The sequence below is a fragment of the Kryptolebias marmoratus genome, linkage group LG4 (assembly GCF_001649575.2).
Source record: "Kryptolebias marmoratus isolate JLee-2015 linkage group LG4, ASM164957v2, whole genome shotgun sequence".
Lineage (NCBI taxonomy): Eukaryota > Metazoa > Chordata > Actinopteri > Cyprinodontiformes > Rivulidae > Kryptolebias > Kryptolebias marmoratus.
Window position 1 is genome coordinate 12,016,387 of NC_051433.1, and position 24,092 is coordinate 12,040,478.

Consider the following 24,092-nt stretch of genomic DNA (forward strand, 5'->3'; position numbering starts at 1 on the left):
AATAAAGCAACATAAAGAAACGCTCATTTTAACTCACACAAGGTCGTGAATTCAGAATTTTATTCTGGTTGCATCGATAAGACAAAAAAAAAACCCCACAAGTTTAGCAGAACTAGTATTTCAAATAGTATAAAAACGCACACACAAATCACTACGAAGCTCATTATTTAAGCCAATAAATATAAAACTGGTTGTGATTAACTATAAAATATTGCTTCTATGGTCTACTATTTGAGAACTCCACAACTTGAAGTTAAGCGTAGTTAACTGAGGTGAGTGGTTCCGTTCAGGAGGTCACGGGTTGTAAGCCTGACAAATATTCAGAGAGTCTCTCAGCATCAAGTCGCGCAAACGCCACAGGGCGTCCACCATGGTGGTGTGAGCTCCTTTGCTCTTCAGCCAGTGTGCTGGAAGCCGACTCTCCTGCTCTTTGGTCAAGTGAGCGTCTCGTCTTTGAGCTGTTATGGAAGAAGGGATTCTTCATTAAAGCAAAAGAACATGCAAAACAAGAAAACGTTATTACAGAGTATCTTTCATATTAAAAAAAAATGCTCATACTGAATCAGACTTTTGTAAGAATATTGATGTTTACACACAATCATCATAAGCAGAAAGAAGCGCCACCTTTGAGCGTTTGGTCCCATTTGCTGACAGTGTTAGACTCTGAATTTAATCCTTCGATGTACTTCAGGTAGGCCTCTGAGTGGAGCACTCTCTGTGTCTTTGGAGGTGGTGCCACGAACATGGGGGTGGTGGGCTGCAAGTGAGATGGCTGGCCCTGTCCTGGATATGGTGGAGGGGCATGCTGTCCTGGGCTGAACATCCCAGGCTAAAAATTAAACAAATAATCCTTAATTAAACCCATCATTAACATTTGTCTTATTACCTTTAGATCAGCTACCAGCAGATAAACTGTTATGTCAGAAGAAAAACTTGTCTCTTCACCAGATTTCTACGTATGCTTTATTTGAACAATAAACATTTTTTTGTTTTGTGCTCACCTGTTGTATAAAATTTCCCTGTCCTGGACTTCCTGCCATGCCGTTCATACCTGTTCAAGGACAGGAGTTAAGTTTGTGAGGATTTAGGAAAAAGGAAAAACTAGACGATGAGTTTGCTTCATGTTAGGATCTACAACAGCCTCTAAAAGTTGTTAGTCAGTGAATATCAGTTAAAATATTAGTCGTATGGTATCAGCTTTGTCATGCGTTTACATGTGTGAATGTGGATTTCTTTTGTATTAAGTGTGGGATGAGGTTGTCCTCGTTGCGAGCCTCGACATATCAGTGTGCGGCTCAGGCTGTGCGGCCTGTGGACCAGGTAAACCCCTCCGGCAGGAGAGACACGACTGCATGTGACCGAGCAGGTGTGGCTGGGACAGTGGGCCCTTACCCTGATGAGGCATGCCAGGGTATCCAGGCATACCTTGCTGGAGATGGTGAGGAGGCAGGTGAGGTGGCATTGGCGCCACACTCAGCAAACCCTCATGGGGGCCCTGCATGGGCATGTAAGGTGGGCCGTAAGCTCCCATCATGCCTTTGGGAAGAGGGCGAGGAGAGCACAACACATTCATGCATAAGTTACATGCAGCTGACTCTAAACATGCACTACTACTACTGCACAGAATGGACCTTTTCACACACCGACCTTAACCCATAAAAACAATAATTCATATTTTTATTGATTTTACACATCTTAAAAACTCATTAGATGTCTCTAAAATGTGGAGATGCATACTGTTACTGTATGTAGAGGGAACAGAAAGTCTGTTCTTTATTTGAAAATGAAGAAAATTGTTTATTGATATAATAATGGACATAAAGAGACAGTTACAATCTTTTAAAGTAGAGTTTTATGCAAAGGTTATGAACAATCAGTATCCTACCTGTTGTAGATAGCGCTTTGAACAACCTCCGTTTGGAAAAAAAGAGTTGACAAGAAAGCCATTTATTCTTTCAGCTCAAAGAATTCATAGCGGTTCATGGTAACTATAATTTTTAAACCTTTATAAAACCTTTCCTTTGTTGGATAAAGCCTGTCAACTTTGCTTTGCACAATTATTCTGTGTGAAATATTATGATACTGCTGCTAACCATCGTTCATAACCGTTCACAGAACCACACTTAAAAAGATCTGAACTGATGCTTTAACTACATTTGATTAAATGGGAATCTGATCCAGATAAATTACTTTAAGCAGACTGAAGTTTTTTTGATTTTAACTCTCTCTTTCAGGCTTTTTAGAAATAAAAACAATTGTGGATTTAGGAGGAATTAAAATGGCTCCCCTCCAGCTAAGGTTAGTTTAGTGCGAATTGTTGAAAAGCTCCCATGAATAAAACCTGAAGATACTGAAGGTTCAGTGTGTGAAAGTAGCTGACAAAACAAATGGTTAAAAATGTTTGAATGTTAAAAAAAAAGCATGTATATTAAATGGAGAAAAAAAAATGCATTCGTGGTTAAAAAACAAACAAACAAAACAATCATGCAGTCAACGTCGTGCAATATCACGCATAAAGCTAACCATAATGAAAATATAAACGTAAAAAATTGGAATAGCTTCAAAAGAAGGAAAGAAATGCTTTCAAAATGCAGCTTTAGGAGGGAAAAATGGTTTAAAATGTTTGGAAAATGAAAAGATTATGGTTTTTAAACAGTCCGGCCTCACTTTCCTGCTGCCTTGTCAAACACTCGTGCTGTCTCTGAGAGGGGTTACCTGACACAGGTGTCATGGTCTGGTTTATCATTCCCATACTGCTAGGCGAAGGCACCACCCCCATCAGCGCCCCTACAGGGGTACCTGCTCGAGGGGAGCCATGCTTGAAGAATGGCCTATCACGCTCTTGTTGTTCCACTATTTTGGCTGCCCGCTCTGAAACACAGAAAAAAATTGTTTTCTAGTGGACTTCAGCTCACGCAGAAACAGCTACTGATCCTGCCTGTGGATCACGACAACTCACCTTCGTACTCTGCTTTCTTGGTAGCCTCGAGGTTTCTCCACTCAGTGCCTACTAATCGACTCAGCTCCCCGAAAGAAAAATCTGGGTGGCGAGCTTTGATGACTGCTCGCATTTCACTGCTGAACAGGATGTATCCGCTCATGTTGATCTTCCTCTTGGCTCCTTCCTTCTTCGCTAAACCCTTTATCTTTGGAGTGGCCTTGACGAGAAAGCAGACAAGCGACATGTCATGTGTAAATACTCATATAAGCATTAGGTGTTCGGAGCCTTTAAATACAAGATGTTCGGTTGTTTAGGTAAAGTGCATGGATACTTGGGAAGGCGTGTAAGGCATCATATCCATGTCGCTTGAGAGAGAGGTTTGCATCTGAGGCAAAGAAGGCGTCGATGGACCGTCTTCGTCTTCATCCAGCTCTTCCATGTCATCATCTGCGTCCTCCAAGTCCGCCAGTTTAACCTCAAGCTCGTCAATTTTCTTGTTCAAAAAGGGTGAAGCTTCCTTTTGTGGCACAATCAACTTCCTGCGGCAGATGTCGGAACGAACAAAAGAAAGATGACACTCGGACTGGAATAGAAATATAACGAGGTAAGCGCCCTGTTTAGCTCACAAACCTGAAGTAAAACACCTCGTCCTCCAGCACTTTGGAGGAATAGGAGAAGCGTTTCAGGCCCTTGAACTTTTTCATTTGTTTCTCTGCCTCCTGGTAGCGACTCTCACACAGCAGGACGTCCTCCTCTGAATACTCGGTTGGTCTGCATGACAGGTAGTCCTTAAAGCAGGACACTGCACATTTGCCTGGAGGGCAGACAGGCAGAATTAAGCTTGTTAATTAAACTGTTCACACTCACAATTTGAGGGGACAAGTCCTGTAATTTAAAGCAAAATTACAAAGAGGCCGGCGAGAGAAATAGTGCTGCATTTTAGCTGCCAGGAAACCAGTAAACTTCATGGTTACAAACCAAAAAACAGGTGTCTAAATCATAGCTTGTGCACTCTGTTCGGAAAAAGATATGTTTTGAACAGTGTCAAAGATTTACCTATGACACAAGTCAGGGGCAAGGTCTCCTCCAGATGACTCAGGAACACTTCTCTCTTGTAGAACATCTTTGTTGGTTCGTGCTCCGTTTCCTCGGGATGAATGAAGATGGGTCCAAAGAAGAAGGTGGTTCCGTTCTGTACCCACAGCTTTTCTATCCTGCAGGGCCGACAGGAGGACGGATTACAGGGAGTTAATAAATCTATTATTTGAAAACAGCATCATGTCACTCTGTACCGACATACACGTTCACCGACCTGGCAACCCGAGGTTTGGACAGCCTGTGTGATCGGATGTAAACGCAGTCCCCCACTTTAAACCACATGTTGTTGAAGCGTAGCTGCTCGTAGTGCTGGCAGCCGGGCTCAGAGCCGCTCATCTCCATCGGGACATCTTCCCTCTCCTGAATGAATTCATGTACACACACAGAGGAAGTGATTACATTTTCACAACCTTTTGTACTTGGAAAGTAGTACTCCTCTGCCACCCAGCTCATAAAAATAAAGTTAATTAATCCTCTGTAGTAAAGGGAAACTGACAATGTTTGGCTATAGCAACAATACTCCAAGGATTTTATTTTCCTTTTGTTAATACCTTTAAGATTATCTGAATGCAAAGGTAGTCCCTTCATTTTGCAGGTTATGGGATTTAACATTAGCACTATATTAAAGTTGTTAAAGTTTTTCCTGTGAGGAAAAAGCAGACAAAGCTGGGTGCTCTTACATAACTAAAAAAGGAAACCAAAAAAAGTCCTTATACCATGATGTAACGTATGCAAATTGAGGAAATGTAGCACCTCACCTTGTCCACAAAACTGCCACTGTCTACGTACGACACTGTCAGTTTTTCCAGGTCGGGTTTGGCAAACATCGAAGCGACACGGACGACAGGAAGCGGGACCTCCCGGGGTACGAGCTTCACGGAGCTCTCAGGCACGGCCCAGATCTTGATCTTCTTGAAGGACTTATTTCTGGCAGCGTAGCGCGACTCGCACACATACACATCTTCAGCTTTAAAGCCCTCGGGCTGCATTTTGAAATAATCCTACATGAACCAAAGAGAGAGAGCGAGAGAGACTCATAATTAGTTTGGAATTCTTGAGCTTAACAAAAACTCGCTTTCCATCGATGGTAAAGTCTGGAGAACGGGCCTTGCCTTCACAAAAATGACCACACATTTGCCCAGGACTTTGCTGAAGGGCGCTTTGTTGTAGTAGTCGCTCTTGAAGACCTCTTTTTCCAGGAATTTGCGAGTGGCCAGGTGGAAGGTTTCACTGGGTCGATAGAACCAGCAGCCGTGGAGCCATTTCTCACCTTCAGACACAAAGCCAGGAGAGCGCTTTTATTAGATAACTAAAACATATATATTTGGTCTAAAGGATAGACGAAATATGATGTCAGTTTTTTTAAATATGCCTTTTAGGAGATGGTAAAAACGAAACCTGAATTAAATACAAACTCATTTAGCTAAACTGGACTAAAGCTCCATGGAAGCATCAAGCTAAAGTTGGGCATACATTTGCTGCAAACGAAGCGTTCCCACAGTGACTATGATTGATTATAGTTTGTTTCTTGAATATAGTGGTTGAATAACATTTGCTGTTCATCACATTCTGTATATTTCAGATGAAACGTGTTATTCTGCAGGGGTAAATAAACTGCTAGAAATGCATAAAAAGCGGGTTACCTGCTTCATCTTCCCACAAACGTTCGATACAGACAATATGAGGCTTCAGGTTTGGTTCTGATGGCTCCACATAGACAAACTCCCCCACGTGATACGTCCTGTTTTCAAAGCTGCAGTCCTGACTGTACACACGCTGCGACTCCGAGTCAGACTGCCAATCCTCTTTAGGCAAGTCCTCTTCTTTCCTGCCTTCTACACGTGAGAAATGCAAGAGTTCAAACCCACGCGTCGTCAACAAAAACAACCTGATACCGTCACACCGGCGAAGCGGGCCAGATGTTCGCAAACCTTTGTTTTGCTCCTCCTCTGCTGCTTTTTGCCTATCCTCCTCAATCTCTCTGGGAATCTTCTCCCTCTTCTCCTGCTCTACGTCGTTGTGCAGGTGTTTCCCCGAGAAGCTGAGCGCCGAGGAGAGTAAAATCTCCCCGTTCTTGCAAAGCTCGTCCCTGATCCTAATGAAAAACTGCTGAAGCTCCACGGCATCCTCGAATGCCTCCGAGTCTGTCCTGCAAATCCAGAAAAAGCACCGTGTGAGACAGGAGAGGATGAATTTGTTGTATCCTATTTTCCCTGCTTTGCAACAAAGCTGCAGGATAAATTTAAAGTGGGGTCAAATTCTTTCCTCTTGACCATTAAATACAAGACTCATCTGGCTGTGCACAGGCCGCCCTTAAATTTTTTTGTTTTGTTTTCACTTTTATTGCATAAACAACCACCATTTCTACCTACAATTTTAAAGACTAATTAAACAAATAGCTTTGTAGATAAAAAATATCCCACTGAGATATTTAAAAAGGATCATTATAAGAGTGGTACAATCATTTTTTCAAACACTTTCCTGGATTATATGAGTGAGTGAAGTGAGATGCTTGAAATATGAACAGCACTAAAAAGCTGCATTGTGATCCTCTTGTCTCCACTGAGCATCATTTTCACTTAAAGCTCCACGAGTGAAAAATAATGCAGATAGTGGGAAGTTAATCCACTTTATAGTCATTCTATCCATTCATTGTAAAACCTCGGAATGTCAATCTCTATTTGCCATTTCTGCAGTTCTACATTTCTTTCTAAATCTTTGCTTTATTGGATAAAGCCTGAAACGGCTTTTTTTCAGAAGAGACGCCATACCTGTGCAGCCTTCTCGCCTTCTCCAGCACTTCGAACACGTGCTCCTGGAAGACGTCCAGTCTCCTGTAACGACCGCGCTCCACGTTTATCCTGATGATATCAAAGTTGAGCGGCGGCTTCTCCGGGGCAGCCAGATCCACAGCGGGGAGCTCCGCCAGCGAGTCGCTGTAGCACCGACCCTCCTCGTCCTGGTGGCCCATGACGGACACAAACAGATTCCTGATGAGCTCGCGCACCAGAGACCCAACAGCTGGGGGGCCGGAGTCCTCCCCGCGCTCCTGCTGCTTCCGCGTCTCCAGCAACACTCGATGCAGCACCAGAGCGTCTCGGTAGATCAGGGACTCGGGCTCGTTGTAGATGCAGGCGTTGTTGAACATGAGAGCGAAGTCTTCGAACAGCGCTTCGACGTCTTGGTAGCGGCCCGCCGCCATGTGGCTTCGAATGCGCTCCATGTCGATGGGTTTCTTGATCGTGGCGTAGTAGTCAGGCAGCTCGGCACGAGAAGGCAGTCGGAGAAAGATCGTGCTCAAACGGCGACCTCGGCTGTCGGTGAAGTTTCGCACGGCGTCGTAGAGCTCGTTTAACTTCTGCTGCAGAGGGGTGAGGTATTTGGACTTCTTTGGAGAAACGCCACTTTTTCCTAAAACCAAAAAAAAAAAAAGAACTAGTTAAAAAGACCAAAGTTAAGACCAGGAGAACAAAAACGCTGCATGAAAACATTTTATACAGTAAAAACCTGTCCAAAAAGGAAACTTTCTATACAAATAAGTGGAGTTTTGTGTTTCAACGTAAAAAAAATAGATGTTTACAGAATGAAACATAAAGTTTTATCTGTGAAAGAACTTTATAGGAACAAATTCATGTAGAAAAAACAAAATGTTCGATTATAAGAGAGAAATTAATAAAAAAAAATAGCTTTTTGCCTAACAAGCTTTAGCGCATTTAAAATAAACCACATCTAGTCTTGAGTAAATCCACTACAGCACGTCAAACACAGATAACACTTACTTAATTTTAATTTAGGTGACCCTACGTCCTCCTCCTCTGGTGGAGGTCCCAGCTCCTTACGCTTCTCTTTCAGTATCTTCTCCAAAACGTCTGCGTCATTATACACCTGCACAAAGATGAGGGACTCAGCTGAGTTCTTCTCTTTAGAAATGTGTTATTAATGAAGTGATAAAACAAAAGCTGGATGTTTCATCCCGGGAGAAGTCATATGGCAGACCTGAGATCCCTCCTCGTTGTAATGCCGGGCATTACGGAACATTAACTTCATGTCTTCGATGAGCTCTTCCTCCGTGGAATAGCGCTCGTTCCGAATTTTGTGCTCGATGGTTTTCAGGTCCATCGGTTCGAGGATAACGTTATAGTAGTCAGGGTAGTCCTTCTTGGATGGTTTAACCGTAAAAAGATCGCAGAGGCGCCGGCTGGTACCCATCTCCCTGGCCTCGATCACAGCAGCATACAGAGCTTTCATCCGGTTCTTTTTGACATTTTTCTTATGGCTGGACAAAAATGTAAAACAATAAAAAACTAGCACTTACAGCAACACAAAAACATATAATGGGAGCATATTTGTTTCTAAATAGTTACTCTCCAAACCTTTTCCTTTTGACGCTCCCTGCATCAGATGATAAAATGCTGTCTCCGTCTTCTTCGTCTCTCCTCACAAGTTCCCTTTTCTTCGCCTGTACAAACAGAAGAATATACACACTTCAAGCATTTGTTTCACCCTTTTTCTTAGACTAACTTGGGATTTCAAACATATTCCAGGAAACTCAAGCAGAAAATAATGTCTAAGCCGTCACCTGCATGATTTGCTGAAGCCTGAAAGCCCGTTTGTAAATGCTTGAGTTCGGCATGTTGTACCGCTTTGCATTCTCAAACATCAGAGTGAGGTCTGCCTCGATCTGTTCCACGCTTTCGTACTCGCCATTCTTCATCTTTGCCCTATGAACCAAAAAGGTTTCCAGATGTACTAAACTCTTTGTGGGACATTTGGAGGAAATGTTGTGACTTTGCAGTATGACCACACTTCACCTGATCTGCTGCAGAGAAATCGGCGTTTTGATCTGCTGATAATAATCGGGATACTCTCTGCGGGACGGCAGTTGCTGAAAGGGCTCAGAGAAAACTTGTCCCTGGTTGTTCCTGGCTCCCCTTACAGCTTTGTAAAGCTGGAAGACGGGGTTGCTCATCTCTATGCTCGAACTCTGGCTCTCAGCCTCGGACTCGCCCTCGTCATAGCACACAGATCCTGTCAATGTATCCACAACAACAATCGTTACCGTTGATCACACAAGTGAAACGTCTCCGAAACAAAAAGCGAAAGAAGTTACCTGAAAGGACTGGGTCATCCTCGCTCTCTGAGCCGTACTGAGGAGCAACGCCAGCAAACCGATCGCCCTGCCCAGATCTGCGATTTCTGAAAAGCACAAATCTTTTTTTTTAAGATCACCCTTTTTTTTGATTGAGAATAATTTGCTGATTAGTTGGATGAAAACAACACATTAAATTTTCCCTTTTTTGTACCTGATGCGAAGGCTAGTTTTAGTAGGCTCGGCGTGCTCGAGTTCAGTTTTGCGTTGGATGAACACTTTCTTTATGGTGTTAGCATCCTGTGCAATGAGAAAACAAGAAGTGAGATTCAGCGTGATGAACTGCATTCAAGAAAAGAAAAAAAAAAAGAAAAACAAATTTACCTTAAAAACCTGAGATCCTGGTTCATTGTATGTTTTGGCATTTTTGGCCATCAGGTCAACGTCCTTGGCCATAGCATTAACAGTTTTATAGTATCCAGTCTGTGAACATTAAATATATTTGTGCAGTTTAGACCACAAAAACATCAAGTCTTTCTGTTTTAAGAATATTGCACATCAGAAAGTGAGGGAGCGAAGTGACTACCTGTATCCGCTGAGCGATTGTTCTCAGATCTATTGGCTCCTTTATAATGGCATAGTAGTCTGGGTAATGCTAGAAAAGACAGAACAAAGTCACTAAATAACTGAATACTATTACATTCAAATGAAAACAGAACAATACACTATTAACTAGGGTTCAATTTGAATCCATCTATCCATCCATTATCTGACACTTGTCCCAGAGTTGGGTCACAGGTGGAGAAGCTTGAGCAGGAAGCCCAGATATCTCCTTCCTCATCCACCTCTTCCTGAAGGATTCCAAGGTGTTCCCAGGCCACCCAAGAAATATGGTCTCTCCAGCATGTAATGGTTCTTCCCCAGGGTCTCCTCCCTGTTGAACATGCCCAGAACAGGTCCCAAGGGATGCGACCAGGGGACATCCTTACCAGATGCCCGAAGTCTCTCCCAGATAACCGAACTTCTCACCCAATCTGTAAGGGAGAACCCAGCTACCCTCTGGAGAAAACTGATGTTGACCGCCTGCATCAGATATCTCGTTCTTTCGGTCACTACCCATAGGTGATGGTAGGAACGTGGACCGACTGGAAACCAGAGAGTTTTGCCCTGCAACTCAGCTCCCTCTGCACCACAACGGACCGACACAGAGTATGCAATACTGCAAAAGCTGCACCAATCAGCCTGTCAATCTCACTCTCCATTCTTCCCTCAATTAGAATCGTATCTGAAAAAACTATTTCAATGACAAACACTTTGTGTCAAGCACTCTGTGTCTTATTGTTGGTGGCATGTAAATATGTACATCTTTGTAACAATTTAAATAATAATATTTGAAGTCGGTGGGACTTACCACTTTAGAAGGCAGTTTTTGGAAGAGTTCGCTGACTGGTCGCCCTGAGGGATCGGCGTGTGACACTATAGCCTCCAAGAGTTGCTCCAGCACTTCTTTCAAACTGCTAGCAGATGTCTGAAAGATAAAAAAACACCAGTTTAAGGTTTAGGGTTTCAAAACTTTAAAAATCTTTGTGATTTACACACCTAAGTGAAGTCTAAATGGGACTATGAAATGAATATAAGCAACTTGTCAACACAGGGGGACAAGAACTTACCTCAAATTCAGCTCCAGGATTATCCATCACATCATCACCTTCTTCATCTTCATCGTCCCCTTCTCCAGGCTGCACAAACTCGTTCCTTGTTTGCAAATACACTCCCCACAGCTTACATGCTGCCTGATACTCTTCACTGTCACTCTGAATCGTTGAAAAAAAAAAAAGAAGAGACTCAAGTTTATACCAAACTCCCAAAAATGTTTTCTTCTTTTTTACCAGCAGCCATGAGGTTAAAAGACAATTTTTAGAAAACATATACAGACTGCTGATAAGAATAATGAATGCAATACTGTTTTTTTTATATATATCTTTACCTTGTAGAATGACCGGGCGTTATTAAACATGAGCTGGAAATCTGCAGTGAGCTGCTCCACATCGTTATACTCTTCTGACTTCAGTTTGTACTGAATCTTCGTCATATCAATCGGCTGGGAGATCACGCCGTAATAATCGGGCTGGTTCCTGAACAACAGAAAAGAGAGCTTACTTCCCTTGTTTTTGTTTACAGCTATGCAGAATCACAATACACACGCTGCTTGCTATAAACCTTATGTTGACGCTATCATCTTGTGCAAGTGCCTCAGAAGCTATCTGAGTAATATCTACCTGCATGTTTTGACAAATTTATGTAGGAAATGTGAAGTATATTTTACAGGGTTAGTCTCTAGCTATAAAGCATGACTGCAAATACCTCCTCTTTGGCACCCGAAGGAAAACTTCACTAAGTTGCCTTCCGTGATGATCCTTGTAGTCTTTGACAGCATTAAACAGCTCATGGCAAACAGCGATCTGAAAATAAAAGATCAAAAATCCAAAATGACAACATGTTTCATATCCATAAGCGTGTAAAACCAAGAAGGGCGCATTTTACCGTATCCACAGGAGGGACATTGGAAATTTTTCTTCTCTTTCTTCCACTTCCAGGAGTGGAGGAAGAGTTATCGTCGTGGTCTCCCCCTCCACTGACGCTGCTGCAGGGAGAAGTGGCTCGTCGTCGCTTCGCTGACATCCCGCTGGATGGTTTAGCAACAGGCTAGCCCGCTAGCTACAGAGCACAGAAGCGAAATAAAACAAAAACTAAACTCTAAGCCAAACAATCCAATTTAAAGAGCACGCCTGTTGTTGTTAACGCCCCCATCTGTACCAAGACTAAAACTAGAACAACCCACTCAGCGGGTTAGCGCCGCTAACAACGTACGAAACAAAGCAAACTGTTAGCATCTTGTTTTAGTTGACCCGCTGCCTATCAAATAATGGCAAAACTTTTATTTAATATTCCCTAAAGACAAGCAAGCGCGAAACACTAAACAAAAACACTAAGTCAAAACAGAAAGCTTACCGATTCTCAGCAAGTTTGTAGTAGTTCCCTGAGCTTAAATGTGTAAAAGCTAGCTGGCTAGCTAGCGTTCTTTGAAAACTCCAACCCGGAAGTGGATGTTGTTTTCTGTTCGTGACAAAAACAAGCTTCCCGGAGAAGGGCTGACCCCTGGAGGTCAGAGTCAGTATTACACATGAGTACTTCTACAAGAAGACTGAAGAGTTTTAAACTTTATACTTCACTACATCCATTTTAAGAGCCTTTATTATATGCCCTTTATTAAGAGGGATGACTTTTAGTAAAATATATTAGATTGTGAATTATAATTTGACATGATTTTTTTTTTTTTTTTTTTACTTTTGTACTTTTTATACTTTTTGTAAAGACTGATTATAGCTTTCCAACCATTACATCTGAAATCCTACAAAAAAAGTGTGTATCCTATTCTGTTAGTGAACGACTAGATAAACAAATAAATAAATATAAAAAATGTGTGCTTTTTACTTCTGCTTGTTTTTATGCAGGACCAATTTTCAAATATATTAGCTTTTTTTATAAGAAATTTAAAAACCCACACACCACCACCACCAACAACAACAACAACAACAACAATAATAATAATAATGATGATGATGATGATGATGATGATGATGATGATGATGATGATTTTCTGTTGTGTTTTGGTATTTTATTTTAGCTTTTACTTTTTTATGTTTCTTATATTTTATTGTTTGTTGTAGCTTTTTGTTGGACTGCATCTTCTTCTGTTCTCCATGTTCTGTGGGAACAAAAGGAACATTAACTTTGTGTCCTTTGTGTCCTTTGGCAGAACATGGCAGAATAGTGAAGAAGAAGAAAGAACAAAGATCCTGATTTATTTTTGTTGTTTCTTCTTTTCTGATCAGGAAAAAACAAAAAACAGCTCAGTTTCCTTCTTTGGAAACATTTCTTCTTGTTTTCTTGAAGGCTGGTGCATCCTAAACCCTGACATGTTGTCTTGGCTGGTTTGGAAACGCGCCTGGAAGCGCGCGCGCCCCGCCGCAGAGCGAGGATTAAAGGAGGGGGAATAACGAGCAGATGTCCAAGAATTAAAAAACAAAAACAAAAGCACCTCCCACCTCAGAGAGCCGGGCTCCACGGTCAGAGAGAGAGAGAGAGAGAGAGAGGGAGAGAGGGGGGAACATCTCTGCTCACGTTGTTTTCTAAGCAGTTAGTGATTTTATGGAACAGCACGTCCGCAGACACGTCTGCGTCTCTTGACGTCAGGAGAAGTCTGAGCGCATCCAGCGCTGCGCACGAGCCCAGCAACCACATCTCTCTCTCTCTGTCTCTCTCTCTCTCTCTCTCTCTCTCTCTCTCTCTCTCTCTCTCTCTCTCTCTCTCACACACACACACACACACACACACACACCCCCACCCCAAAAAAAGGAAGGAAAGAGCTACAGAGCGCCATTTAGGTACGTGCCTTTTTTTCTCCACTTACGGGTTTCTCTCAGTTTGATCTTTCTGTAACAGAACAAATGAAAACGGAATCAAACCGGGACCGGAGTGCGTTCGGTGCGCCTCCTCCATCATCCGCAGCCTCCCGGCTGAACCTAAAGATGCTGCATCCATCTGATCCGACTGCCTTACCCTTGAGCTGTGCGCTCTGCACACCCACACTGCCTGCTCCTTCTACAGCAGAGGAAGCTTTCAGGACATAAAAACAGCAACAACAACAAAAACAGGTTTTAACATTTGGAAGCAGCTTCTGTTTTCCCCCTCCTGCTCGTCATTCACGCCCTGCTGCCTTAACGCAGAGCAGGTTGTCTAAAACGACACTCAGTGGAATTCGGTTTCCACCTGACAGGAGCTCCTGAAATGCATTTAATTGTATGTATTTCCTTCAGGGCAGGCTGATTGTTAGGAGTTTCAGAGGTTACATATAGCACAAGTGCCCCCCCAGCCTGTTTCTGCCTCCACTGACCATGCGTTTAGTTGGGTTTTTTTTTTTTGGTTTGGTGCGACAGTGTCTGCTGTCTGCTGCTGGCTTCTCTGTGCTTTAAAGCTGGTGCTGGTTGCTATTTATTGATGCAAGCCGGCTGTCAGCACAGAGGTCTGCAGCCATTGTGTGCCACTCTTTTTAATTTATTTTTCTTTAGGAGGTCACAAAATGAGAGTGGAACTATTTTTATCCGGGTGGGTTTCATCGTTTTTGTGCCCCCCCCCCCCCAGTATTTCCTCTTTCACCTTTTCTCCAATTCACCTGTTCAAAAACAAGGACGCCCGAGCAATTATTAACTAAATGAAACATCAGACCTAAAACTTCAGTGTTTTTTTTGTTGTTATGCCTGTAGTCATTTATATTTAGAAAGTGTCCTAATAAGTAGCAGTAATTTCTAAAAAAAAAAAAAAAAAAAAGTTGAATGGGCCCAAAATCTAAGAAAAAATGCTTACATTTTGCTGTACCAACTGTATCAGGAGTGTAAGGAGAACCAAGATAAATAAGAACCTGCTCTCAGTGGCTCATTCTGGTCACCATGGAGACCACACAGGCGTGTCTGTCACTCCCCTGACTGGCAGGTTAATGAGAGGCAGACAGAAACGGGCTAAGAATGAAAACTGGACAGAAACTATAACCAGGATTTCACAAATTCTTGAACCGTGTGTCGCTGATGGTCCCACGTGTGGATTTTTACGTTCCTGCAGTGTTTTTCTGCAGGAGACACGAGTTTTGGAGGTAAAATATCAGTGAAGGCTGTGAAGCTCGGGTGTTCTCTCCGTCTGCTGGGATCTGAGAGAAAACCACGAGTCTTCCAGTGAGAGAAACACAGAAAAGAAATCCTGTCTTAAAGTATAATTTGTATAGGTTACCAAAAAAAAAGTTGTGGCAGCAAGAAGAGTTTCTTCGCAAAGGTTTGGACAGTTGAAGACATTTTCAAGATTAATGTGGGACATTATCCACTTAGTTGAACATTCTTTGAATAAAATAAATCTTCAAAAATGATCAAACTTAAACTGCAATTGTGTAAAAACTAAAAGATGTCAGAGCAACGGTTCAGACATCTAAAAACCAACTTTCTTTCAGCCGTTTTAGCTTTGAATGATGTTTCTACAGTGACATATGCCTGTCCTGTGGAGCTCCTCGGATGTTTTCTGAGTTTTCTCATCTGTTTCGTCAAAGTCCCACTGATTGCTGTTGTTTGTTGTCTATTATTTTATTTTTATTTTTGTGAATTTCGAACTTTGTACGACGTACTTCTACTGAAAGCCAAAGCGTACTATTTCCAATCTAGACGCGCTGTTTGATGTAGAATTTGTGCATTTTATTTCAAAGCTGGACAACGAGATTGAGGACAAACACGTCTCAGTGCTTATGCTTTGGGGCCCGAACCAGCAGCAGCTCACTTTTCCCTGATCCAAATCCTACCTGCGGCACAGAACGGAACCAGAATCATGGTGTGCAGCCATCTGGCTCCTCCAGCTTAGTGGCCTTTTGCAGATGAAACCCTCCTGAACTCGTACACCAAACACTTCAGGAGTGGACTGACCCGGGTGTAAATTTCATACATTAGTTTGTAACATTTGACCTCCTAACTGTTGGAATGAAGCGCTGAAAACTTATGACACACTTAAATTGGATTTAAGGATTTCATTTTTGCCTATTAAACATTCAGATCCAGTTTCATCTGTGGCTGCTTTTAGAAAGGCCTCTGTATGACCGAAGACGTAGCTGACCACAGACTCTGTTCCGTTTTGCTCCTCAGCTGTAGTGTGGCGAGTCCGATCAGAGTTGTAGGATGCCTCTTGGGGAGGATGGAAACGGATGGAAAAAGAAGACATCTGACATCAAGGAACATTATGACTTCAAAGAAGTCCTTGGAACGTGAGTAGAAAAACTTTTCTTTGCTCTGTTTTTCGGACTGAAGCCGACTCGGTGTCCTCTAGAACTCTTTTGGGGACCTTTTACGATTAAACTGCATGTCTGTTGGTACGTCGACTATAACGTGGACTGGTTTCGGGGAAGGTGTGTCCGTCCATCAGCTACATCCAGCCAAGTAGAAATTATGGCTGATGCTGAAAAAAAAAAACAGGCTGGGAGCCACTGCACCAGGAATGCCAGGATGTCACCAGCGCCACCGATCAGGGTCGCTTTGAGCATTTGGGTTCCCTTCCGTTCACCCAGTCAGGCCAGAAAAATGTGAGCCTGGACTCTGGAGATTCTGACTCAGACATATTTCGTTCTCGTCCACCAGTGAACTCTGCCGCCGACTCGCTCTTGCAACACAAAGCAAATCAGCTGTCCTCTGTGGGACCCACTTAACTTAACTTAGCTCAGATCTGATGATTTCATTAACAGACGAAACAAACGCACGCGAGGTGCGGGACTGAAGAGACTCTTTAAAAAGAGGAATGAAATAAAAAAAACAAACATATTTGCTCCTGATTGCAGGAATATTTTATGAACAGCTTATAAATCCATCTGGGATCTTCGTCGGGTCACAAGTTTTAATAATGGAGAACATCTCCAAAGAACAAATTCCTCATAAGACATTGCTTTTGGAATAAAAACTTTAATTTGCAGGCAGTTCTAGGCCTCCTGGTTGTTACAGAACAACACAAACAGTCAGTAAAGGTATTTTTAATATATTTCTTTAAAAATTAGCGCAGATTTTCCTAAAAAACAACCCAAGAGAACAGTAATGGCACCATACAGAGGATTCACAACCAAGACTGTTTCATCTGTTTAGCTCATGTCTTCTTGTATCTTTTATTTATACTTCAATGCAGCGGTTCCAAAACCTCTTCAGCTTTGGACCTACAGGGACTCATGACCCACGATGATTACTGGTTGAAGTCTCCAAACACTGTAAATAAACTATTTAGCAAAGAACCTCTTCAACCTCTTATGTTATTTATTTAATCCATTTATGACTACTGTTTCTATCTCACTGTAACAGTCGTGAAATAGAGTTCATTTGGCTCCTGACCCACAGTTGGTTCTTAACGCCAGCTTTAACGCTCAGCATTACCGTCATTGACTAAACTTTATTTTCCTTTTTGTTTGAGGCCTGCACAACTTTGCTGCTAAACATCTTTCTGCAAAAAAAGTGCAGTAATCCTGCAGAATTCCACGTAAATTAAAAGGCTTGGTGGGACAGTTCCAGGATGTGGTACTTTTGGGGAGTCTTGGAACTCGCTCGTTTTAATAAACTTGTTACAGTTTCTGTGGTTCCAATGCGCCCAAGATCCACCTTTTTAATTTCTGTCTTATCCTGAACTGTTCAGGAGAATTGGCAAACAGATGCAAACACTTTGGGGGTTCTCGGAGAAGACTGCTGCAGTTACTCTGAGTTATTCACTTCATTTAATCTGCTGCTGAACTTTATTTCCCCACTGCTCTTAGATTTACCCTGGTTACATTTTTTATATATTTTTTTTATTTTTCGTTGCTGCACAGCTCAAAACCTGAAATGCACTTTAAATCCTTATTAAAGTGGTTTCACTTCTGTGATAAACCGCTGCATTAATCTTCAACCAGGATGTAACAGTGACTAGGCTTGTGTAGACCTCTGGCTGCACTCTCTGAGCCCAGATGGTCAGGTGTGTGTGTCCACCCTCCCCTCCCTGAGTACAGGTGAAACCCCCCCCAGCGCTTGTCTTACCTGCGATGACGTGAGGGAACCACATGCGGTGAAACTGTTTTCAGTTTGGAGCCACACCTGCATCCCCCCAGAGAGGCAGCCCAGAATCAGATATTAATGTCTTTCTGAAGTTCAGCAAAGTGAAGCAGCCGTGGACAGCTGCATGAAAGCAGAACAGCAAACGAGTCTCCGGGCATCTGTGCTTCTGAGCCGCGTGTGACGTGTGATGCAGTTTAACTTCAGCGAGGTGGAAAGCTGAGAACTGATGTCCAACACTGCCGATGCTGCAGACACTTCACAGGAACTTTAAGGCTGACTCAGCTGATTCAGCTGATTCAGCTGATTCAGCTGATTCAGCATTTACGCTGTTGTTGATTTTTTTATATTTCCATATAATTCCACCCCCCAACTAACTACTTCTCCATTACAAATATTTCCCCTGTAGAAATACATTAAGCTCTCTCCAATTTACCCAAAAACATTGAAATCTTTCAAATCCGCCTCAGAAAACTGGCTCTGCTTTTGTCTTTGTATGCCAGTTTTAGTTAGCTTTCAGCCAACCTTTTGCTACTTTTAGCTTTTGCTACATTTTTGCTTCTTTTTGTTTTTTTTTTAACTTCTTTTAGCATTTTAGCTCTTTTAGCAAATTTCCGCAAAGTCATTCAGCGCTCGGCGTGCACGCTGCGTTTTTGCAGATGTTGAAGCTTACATAACCAGGACTGAGTGAGCGAACTGCCAGGATAGCTGGTTTCTTGTTTCAGGACAATAAATTAAAAAAAGAAAGAGGAAAAGCTGTGGCGTTATTCTTTCCCTTCTGCTGCTGTTGTTGGACCTGGCAGAGGGCACAATTACTGTGTTGACGGAAAGCTCCTTATGCTCAGAGAAAAGATTAGGGAGCAGCTTTATCCAGGAATTCCGTGTGTGAACTTAATTGATTTATGTTGAAATGTTATATTCCGATCCGGCTAATCCCTCCACAGTTCTACCTCTGTTTGCAATCCACTTTAGGACAAACTGTCCTCAAAGTAGGGTAAACAGATGGAAGAGGAAAAAAATCCCCCACATTATAGGTCTGCTCTGGAGACAATTTACTTTTTATCACCTGTTGCCAAGGCGGGCAATCATGTACATCGGCCAGCTGATTAAGTTTTGGAGTCAAGATGGCCACGTCAGATTCTAGACCTTAGCAAACACAAAAATGGCTCCAACTCAGTCTGTTTTTCAGATACTGAGCTAAAAGTTGCTGCACGAGAAGCTGAGAGTGATCCTCAACACGTACTACGAGAACTCACAGATCCTGTAAGATCTTTGTTTTAAACTTTGGCGTGAAGGGTGGCAGCAATGTGCGTTCTTTCAATTAATGCTAGCTTATTAATGAATGGGACTTAAAAAAAGGGAAATAGTAGCACTGCTTTTTTTGTTGTGTCAAAGTGTATTTTGTATTATCTTAACAAGTGACCGGTTAACCAGCCGAGGGTCCAAAAAGTCATTAAAGGGCTTTTATTGGTCTTTGGTGTCATTTTCCCATTAATGAGTTAAATGAAACTTTCATGGCCCAAGGGAGAAAAGCACTCAGCGTGTTGTCAACGTCCCAAAGTTGTTCAGTAGAGTTAGAAAAGTTTATCTCCAGTTCCACCTTCTTCTCCAAACGCGATCACTTGAGAAAGACCAAGAAACACTAGATACTCTAACATGTCCATCTTTTATTCAAGGCTGATTGCTTTTTGGATTACGTTGCAGCTTTTTCATAATGTGAACACTAACTTTCCCCCTCAGTGTTGAACTGACTCTAAATAATTTTGTGACTGCTAATAATTCCGATCCTAAGAGAACAATAAACAGAGCCCACATTAGGAAGTATTGCAGTTCCCTGTTAATCACAGACACAAAAGCCCGCGCCTCCAGAGTGTGTGTTTATTTAAAATCATTTACCACCTCGTAATGTTTATAGACCTCATGAGAACGTGTGGAGAGACGACTTGTAGAAACAGCGCAGCAGCCCGGTGATCGTATCAGAACACTGTGAGACACTCGTAGCCATTCGAGAATGTGTGAATCAATATTTGCCCATATAGGCAGCTGGGATTACAGCGTCTACACCGACGTGTGTGTGTGTGACAGCAACTCACGCTGTGGTGCATGTGTTCATGTTGTGCTGATGGCTTTGAGGCAGACATGATCCTATCTATCTATCTATCTATCTATCTATCTATCTATCTATCTATCTATCTATCTATCTATCTATCTATCTATCTATCTATCTATCTATCTATCTATTTATCTATCTATCTATCTATCTATCTATCTATCTATTTATCTATCTGAAACAGCCAAGATGACAGATGCATCAGATATGAGTCTTGGGACCAGTGACTCATGTCAAACTTCTTTTATTTGTTTATTTATTACTTTTTTTCCCTACAGACTGAGTAAAAGTGACAGACAGAATAACTTACAGGCATTAAACTGATTTCTGTGTTGTGTAGTCGGTGGAGTACAGAAACTACAGTACATGGGTTTAAACCTCTGAGGTGCGACGGCAGCGTAAGCCTCTCATTTAGCCATTTCTGCTGCTGCCCAGAGCTCCTGTAAGGCAAGCACATTTACCTCGTCGCAAAAATCGTATTAGTTCAGAGCAGCAGCGGCTACAGGAGCTTCCTCTCCTCCTTCGTCTCTCTCCGTCGAACCCACTGAGAACCCACCCCTGCCATGTCTCCAAGGAGAAATGAGCAAGTGGATGGTTAATTACCGTGTGTCTAATGGCAACAAAAAAGTGTGTGCGTGTGTGCGTGTGTATACTCATCCATGAGCATCTATTTCTTGCTTCCTCATTTACTCTGATTCACTGTTTAAGAAAAAAAGATGCCCAGTGCCAGTCCCTCTCATTTAGAAGCACAAACACTGTTCTGCTTCGTATTATTCAAAGTATATTTTTCTCTCACAAAATGTCTTTTATTCAAGGACAGGCAGGTGATTCATCGAAATGAGTAACACACAACTGCTACCACAGATGGTTGAGCTTTTTTCTTTTAAGGAGACAGTGTCCGTTTGTGCTAAATGCTAACATTAGCTTGCCATTTTTTCCCAATGACAACTTAGTACCACTGACAAACACTGAAGGAGTAGTCTGGTGATTAATAGATAGATAACTTTTACTAACTGGCTCCTTATAATGTATGTGAATGTCTTTGTACAGTGCCCTGAGACGACTTTTGTCGTGACTTGGCACTATATAAATAAGCTGAACTGATTTTTGAAGGGATGTCTTGTCAAATAATTATCAGTAGTCAGTATCTTATTGGCTGTGAAATCAGTCACTGAGCACAGAGTACGGAGAAAAGAAGAAGTCTTTGTCTGAGCCATGTTAATGGCGAGCCAAAGGAGACCCGTTATGTACAGTTTTTATGGCTTATTTCCAGCTTATTTAAAAAAAAAACCCTACATTCGGCTGCCTCTCAGCACCATGACATACACACGGGTCTATGCTCAGCACATTTGCGTAGTAAAATGGACGTTGTTCAGTTGGTAAAACAGCAAACTAAACAAACAGTGGCATGCAAAAGAGTAGAGGTTTGATATTAGCTGATGTATTGTTCTTTAAGAAAAAGTAGTTTAATGAGCCTAAAAAAAACACATAAAACTGGCCCTCTTTTTTTAGCCATTAGACTTCTGCTCTTTTCTCCATACCCCCGGCTTTGTTAGGGTATTGATAACTATTTGACACAACATCAGTTCAAAAATCCCCATCCCTTTAATTACTAGACACAGGAATGGGGCTCAGATGTTGAAGCCAATACAGAACGAGCGCCCCCTGCAGGCTGGCTGCAGACTAGGTTTAAATCCATGTAAATGAATGGGACCAATTCCTTGATCAAACAAATTAAGAACACAGTTACTTTGCCTTTGCTGTTATGTAAAGTTTTAATTTTCCTAAATAATTTAGTTGTAATTAGTTATTTGATGCCCAACAGACACCATTATTACGTTTGAGGGGAGAAGAGAGGACTTTCAGGTCGCAACTTCAGTTTTTAAACAGCAGAAGGAGGCTTTGTCCGTCATTCGTCACAGCTGCAGTAAATCTTTTATTTAAACATAAAAACTAAAAAGGTTTATCTGACTGATAACGAGGTTTAAGTATTCGCCACCCTCTGATGGATCCCCGTCTAAAAAGGCAGCAGGCGTAAACACATTAAAATGCTTTTACCGGGTCGATGAGAATCGGAGCTTTATGGGATTACGCTGTGGAATTATTTTAGGACGTATTTAAAACGAAACCAGAGCCGGGTGTGAAGTGGCCTCCGGCTTTACCTGCGCAAATATGTCTGCTGCACTAATTCGTGGGCACACGATGTGTAACGGTGCTCGGCCGTTTCAGGAGTACGGGTTCACACTGAGGGTGTGAGGAGGAGGAGGGAAACCCCGTTCCGAGCAGAAGAAGATGAGAATTGGACAGAGGCAGAATTTATTTAATCAAAAGCTGGGAGTTTCTTGAAGAAATGCATATTATTAGCTTCCTGTCATGTCTGACATCTGGAGTAAAATCAACTTATCCTGCCAAAATTAGTGCAATTTTTGCTCAAATCTTGAAAATAATATTATACACAATCTCACACAACAATGTCCTGTGTGCTCTTTAAGCACTCAGAGTATGTGTTGTGAATGACTCTCAGGTACTACCACATCAGATTTTAGCTCAATATCTGTTAAATTGCCTGAGTTATAGTTATATTTGGGTTCAATCAGCTGAGGTGGCCATCTTTAATCGAGTTGTACAGTTATTTAGCTGTAGATGCACATTCAATGATTACTTTCTGAGAGTTTCATTAGAATCCAGCCAGTGTGTCATTAGATATTTTGCTAACAGACAAGCAAGGTTGACGCTTCCAGTTAATGGCAGAGTTTTAATCGAAGATCTTGTGCAGCCTACTGTGTGTTGTGGATTACTTTCAGCAGCGACCACACCAAGTTTTGGCTCAATAGTTGTAAAATCATCTGAGTTCATGTTTAAGGTCAGCTTGCTGTGGCGGCCATCTTGAATGACTTGATGTACGTCCAGTGATTACGTTTTGAGAGTTTCATTAATATTTGTCCTAAGAGCCAAACAGACACAGGCAAACACATCAACGCCGGCGGTTTGCCTTTTCAGCGGCAGGTGATAATGAACTCGTTACAAACATTTAAAACAAAAAGGGAAGACTAATTTTTCACTTTGCTGAGATTAGCAACATCACACACACACAAAACATAAAAAGATGCCACAAATTCAAGTTATCCCCGTTGTTCCATACAGTGTTCCTGCGTTCTGTCCTCCTCCTGAGCTCCCTCCCACGTTCCTGTGGGCAGACTGTGTAAACACACACACACACACACACCGCTCTCCCCTCTCATCATTACCAGACCATGATCCATAATGCAGTCTGGTCTCCCTCACAAACAGCTACACCACATTTACTCCATCTATTATTGAATGGATTAAAAATAGCTGCCTTTTTTTTTTTTGAAGCAGCTGCTTTTCTAATAGATAGTCTGTTGCTTCACCTCTCAAGGCTTTTCTCAGCCCGTTTGAAACCACTTAGTAATGTCCCCATTTTGAATTATTCATCTCCTCACACACACACACGTGCACGGGCTTGCACACACCACAAAGACCTAAAAGGCGGGTTAGAGATGCTGCCGAGAGCAGATCTTAGATCATGGCAGTGTCAAACGTTGGGATGAAATCTGTGGCAGCCTGGTTTTTTTTTTGGGGGGGGGGGGCAAAAAATATCTCAAGGTGTGTCATCATTTTTTTACCCGCTGCAAAAGGAGAAGTGACGGTAATCGTGTGCGTGCATGTGTGCTCACAAGACATCTAATGAACCGCTGGACGAAATTTAATGAGCCTCTAAGAAAGTAATCATCGGATGGACGTCTATAACTGATTAACTTTTAGAGTCAACCCACTTCAAGATGGATACCACAGCCAAATAACCCTAAAAACACAAAGATTGATAGAGCTCAGTTGGTTTTATGGGTATTGACCTAAAATTTGGTGTGGTAGTAGCTGAGAGTCGTTCACAGCACATCCTCTGAGCGTGACAGCTCGTCATATTGCATGAGACTCTGCATAAGATTGGAATAAATATGTTTTAAAGAAATGGTAGGTCTTTAATTGATACTGCTTTCTTTTAAAGTATCTTGTGTGTGTGTGTGTGTGTGTGTGTTTGTTTCAGGGGGGCTTTCTCTGAGGTGGTTCTTGCCGAGGAGAAGAGGACCCAGAGGCTAGTGGCCATCAAGTGCATCCCCAAGAAAGCGCTGGAAGGCAAAGAGAACAACATAGAAAACGAGATCGCAGTCCTACACAGGTGAG

At 42.2% G+C, this 24,092-nt stretch overlaps 2 protein-coding genes across 2 annotated transcripts in view; one reads left to right on the forward strand and one right to left on the reverse strand.

The window, feature by feature from the left end:
• Positions 1-45: 45 nt before the first annotated feature.
• Positions 46-12,254, reverse strand: pbrm1l (polybromo 1, like). The gene is made up of 30 exons (XM_017408383.3): positions 12,141-12,254; positions 11,673-11,846; positions 11,493-11,590; positions 11,116-11,263; positions 10,799-10,942; positions 10,540-10,656; positions 9,715-9,783; positions 9,513-9,611; positions 9,343-9,428; positions 9,150-9,235; positions 8,851-9,067; positions 8,619-8,760; positions 8,413-8,498; positions 8,036-8,315; positions 7,819-7,924; positions 6,811-7,450; positions 5,971-6,188; positions 5,683-5,874; positions 5,152-5,309; positions 4,798-5,040; positions 4,254-4,399; positions 3,998-4,155; positions 3,572-3,755; positions 3,273-3,480; positions 2,960-3,158; positions 2,716-2,871; positions 1,393-1,536; positions 1,002-1,051; positions 625-829; positions 46-458 (listed from the first exon to the last, which is right to left on the reverse strand). The coding sequence occupies exons 2-30, from the start codon at positions 11,808-11,810 to the stop codon at positions 295-297; spliced, it is 4,881 nt and encodes a 1,626-aa protein (XP_017263872.1). The 5' UTR covers positions 11,811-11,846; positions 12,141-12,254; the 3' UTR covers positions 46-294.
• A 1,044-nt stretch (positions 12,255-13,298) lies between these two features.
• camk1a (calcium/calmodulin-dependent protein kinase Ia) overlaps positions 13,299-24,092 on the forward strand; it is an 18,575-nt gene continuing 7,781 nt past the window's right edge. The window contains exons 1-3 of the mRNA XM_017407989.3: positions 13,299-13,576; positions 15,866-15,984; positions 23,956-24,087. Coding sequence (XP_017263478.1) covers positions 15,899-15,984; positions 23,956-24,087 — 218 coding nt within the window. The 5' untranslated portion in view covers positions 13,299-13,576; positions 15,866-15,898. The remainder of the gene's footprint in view (positions 13,577-15,865; positions 15,985-23,955; positions 24,088-24,092) is intronic.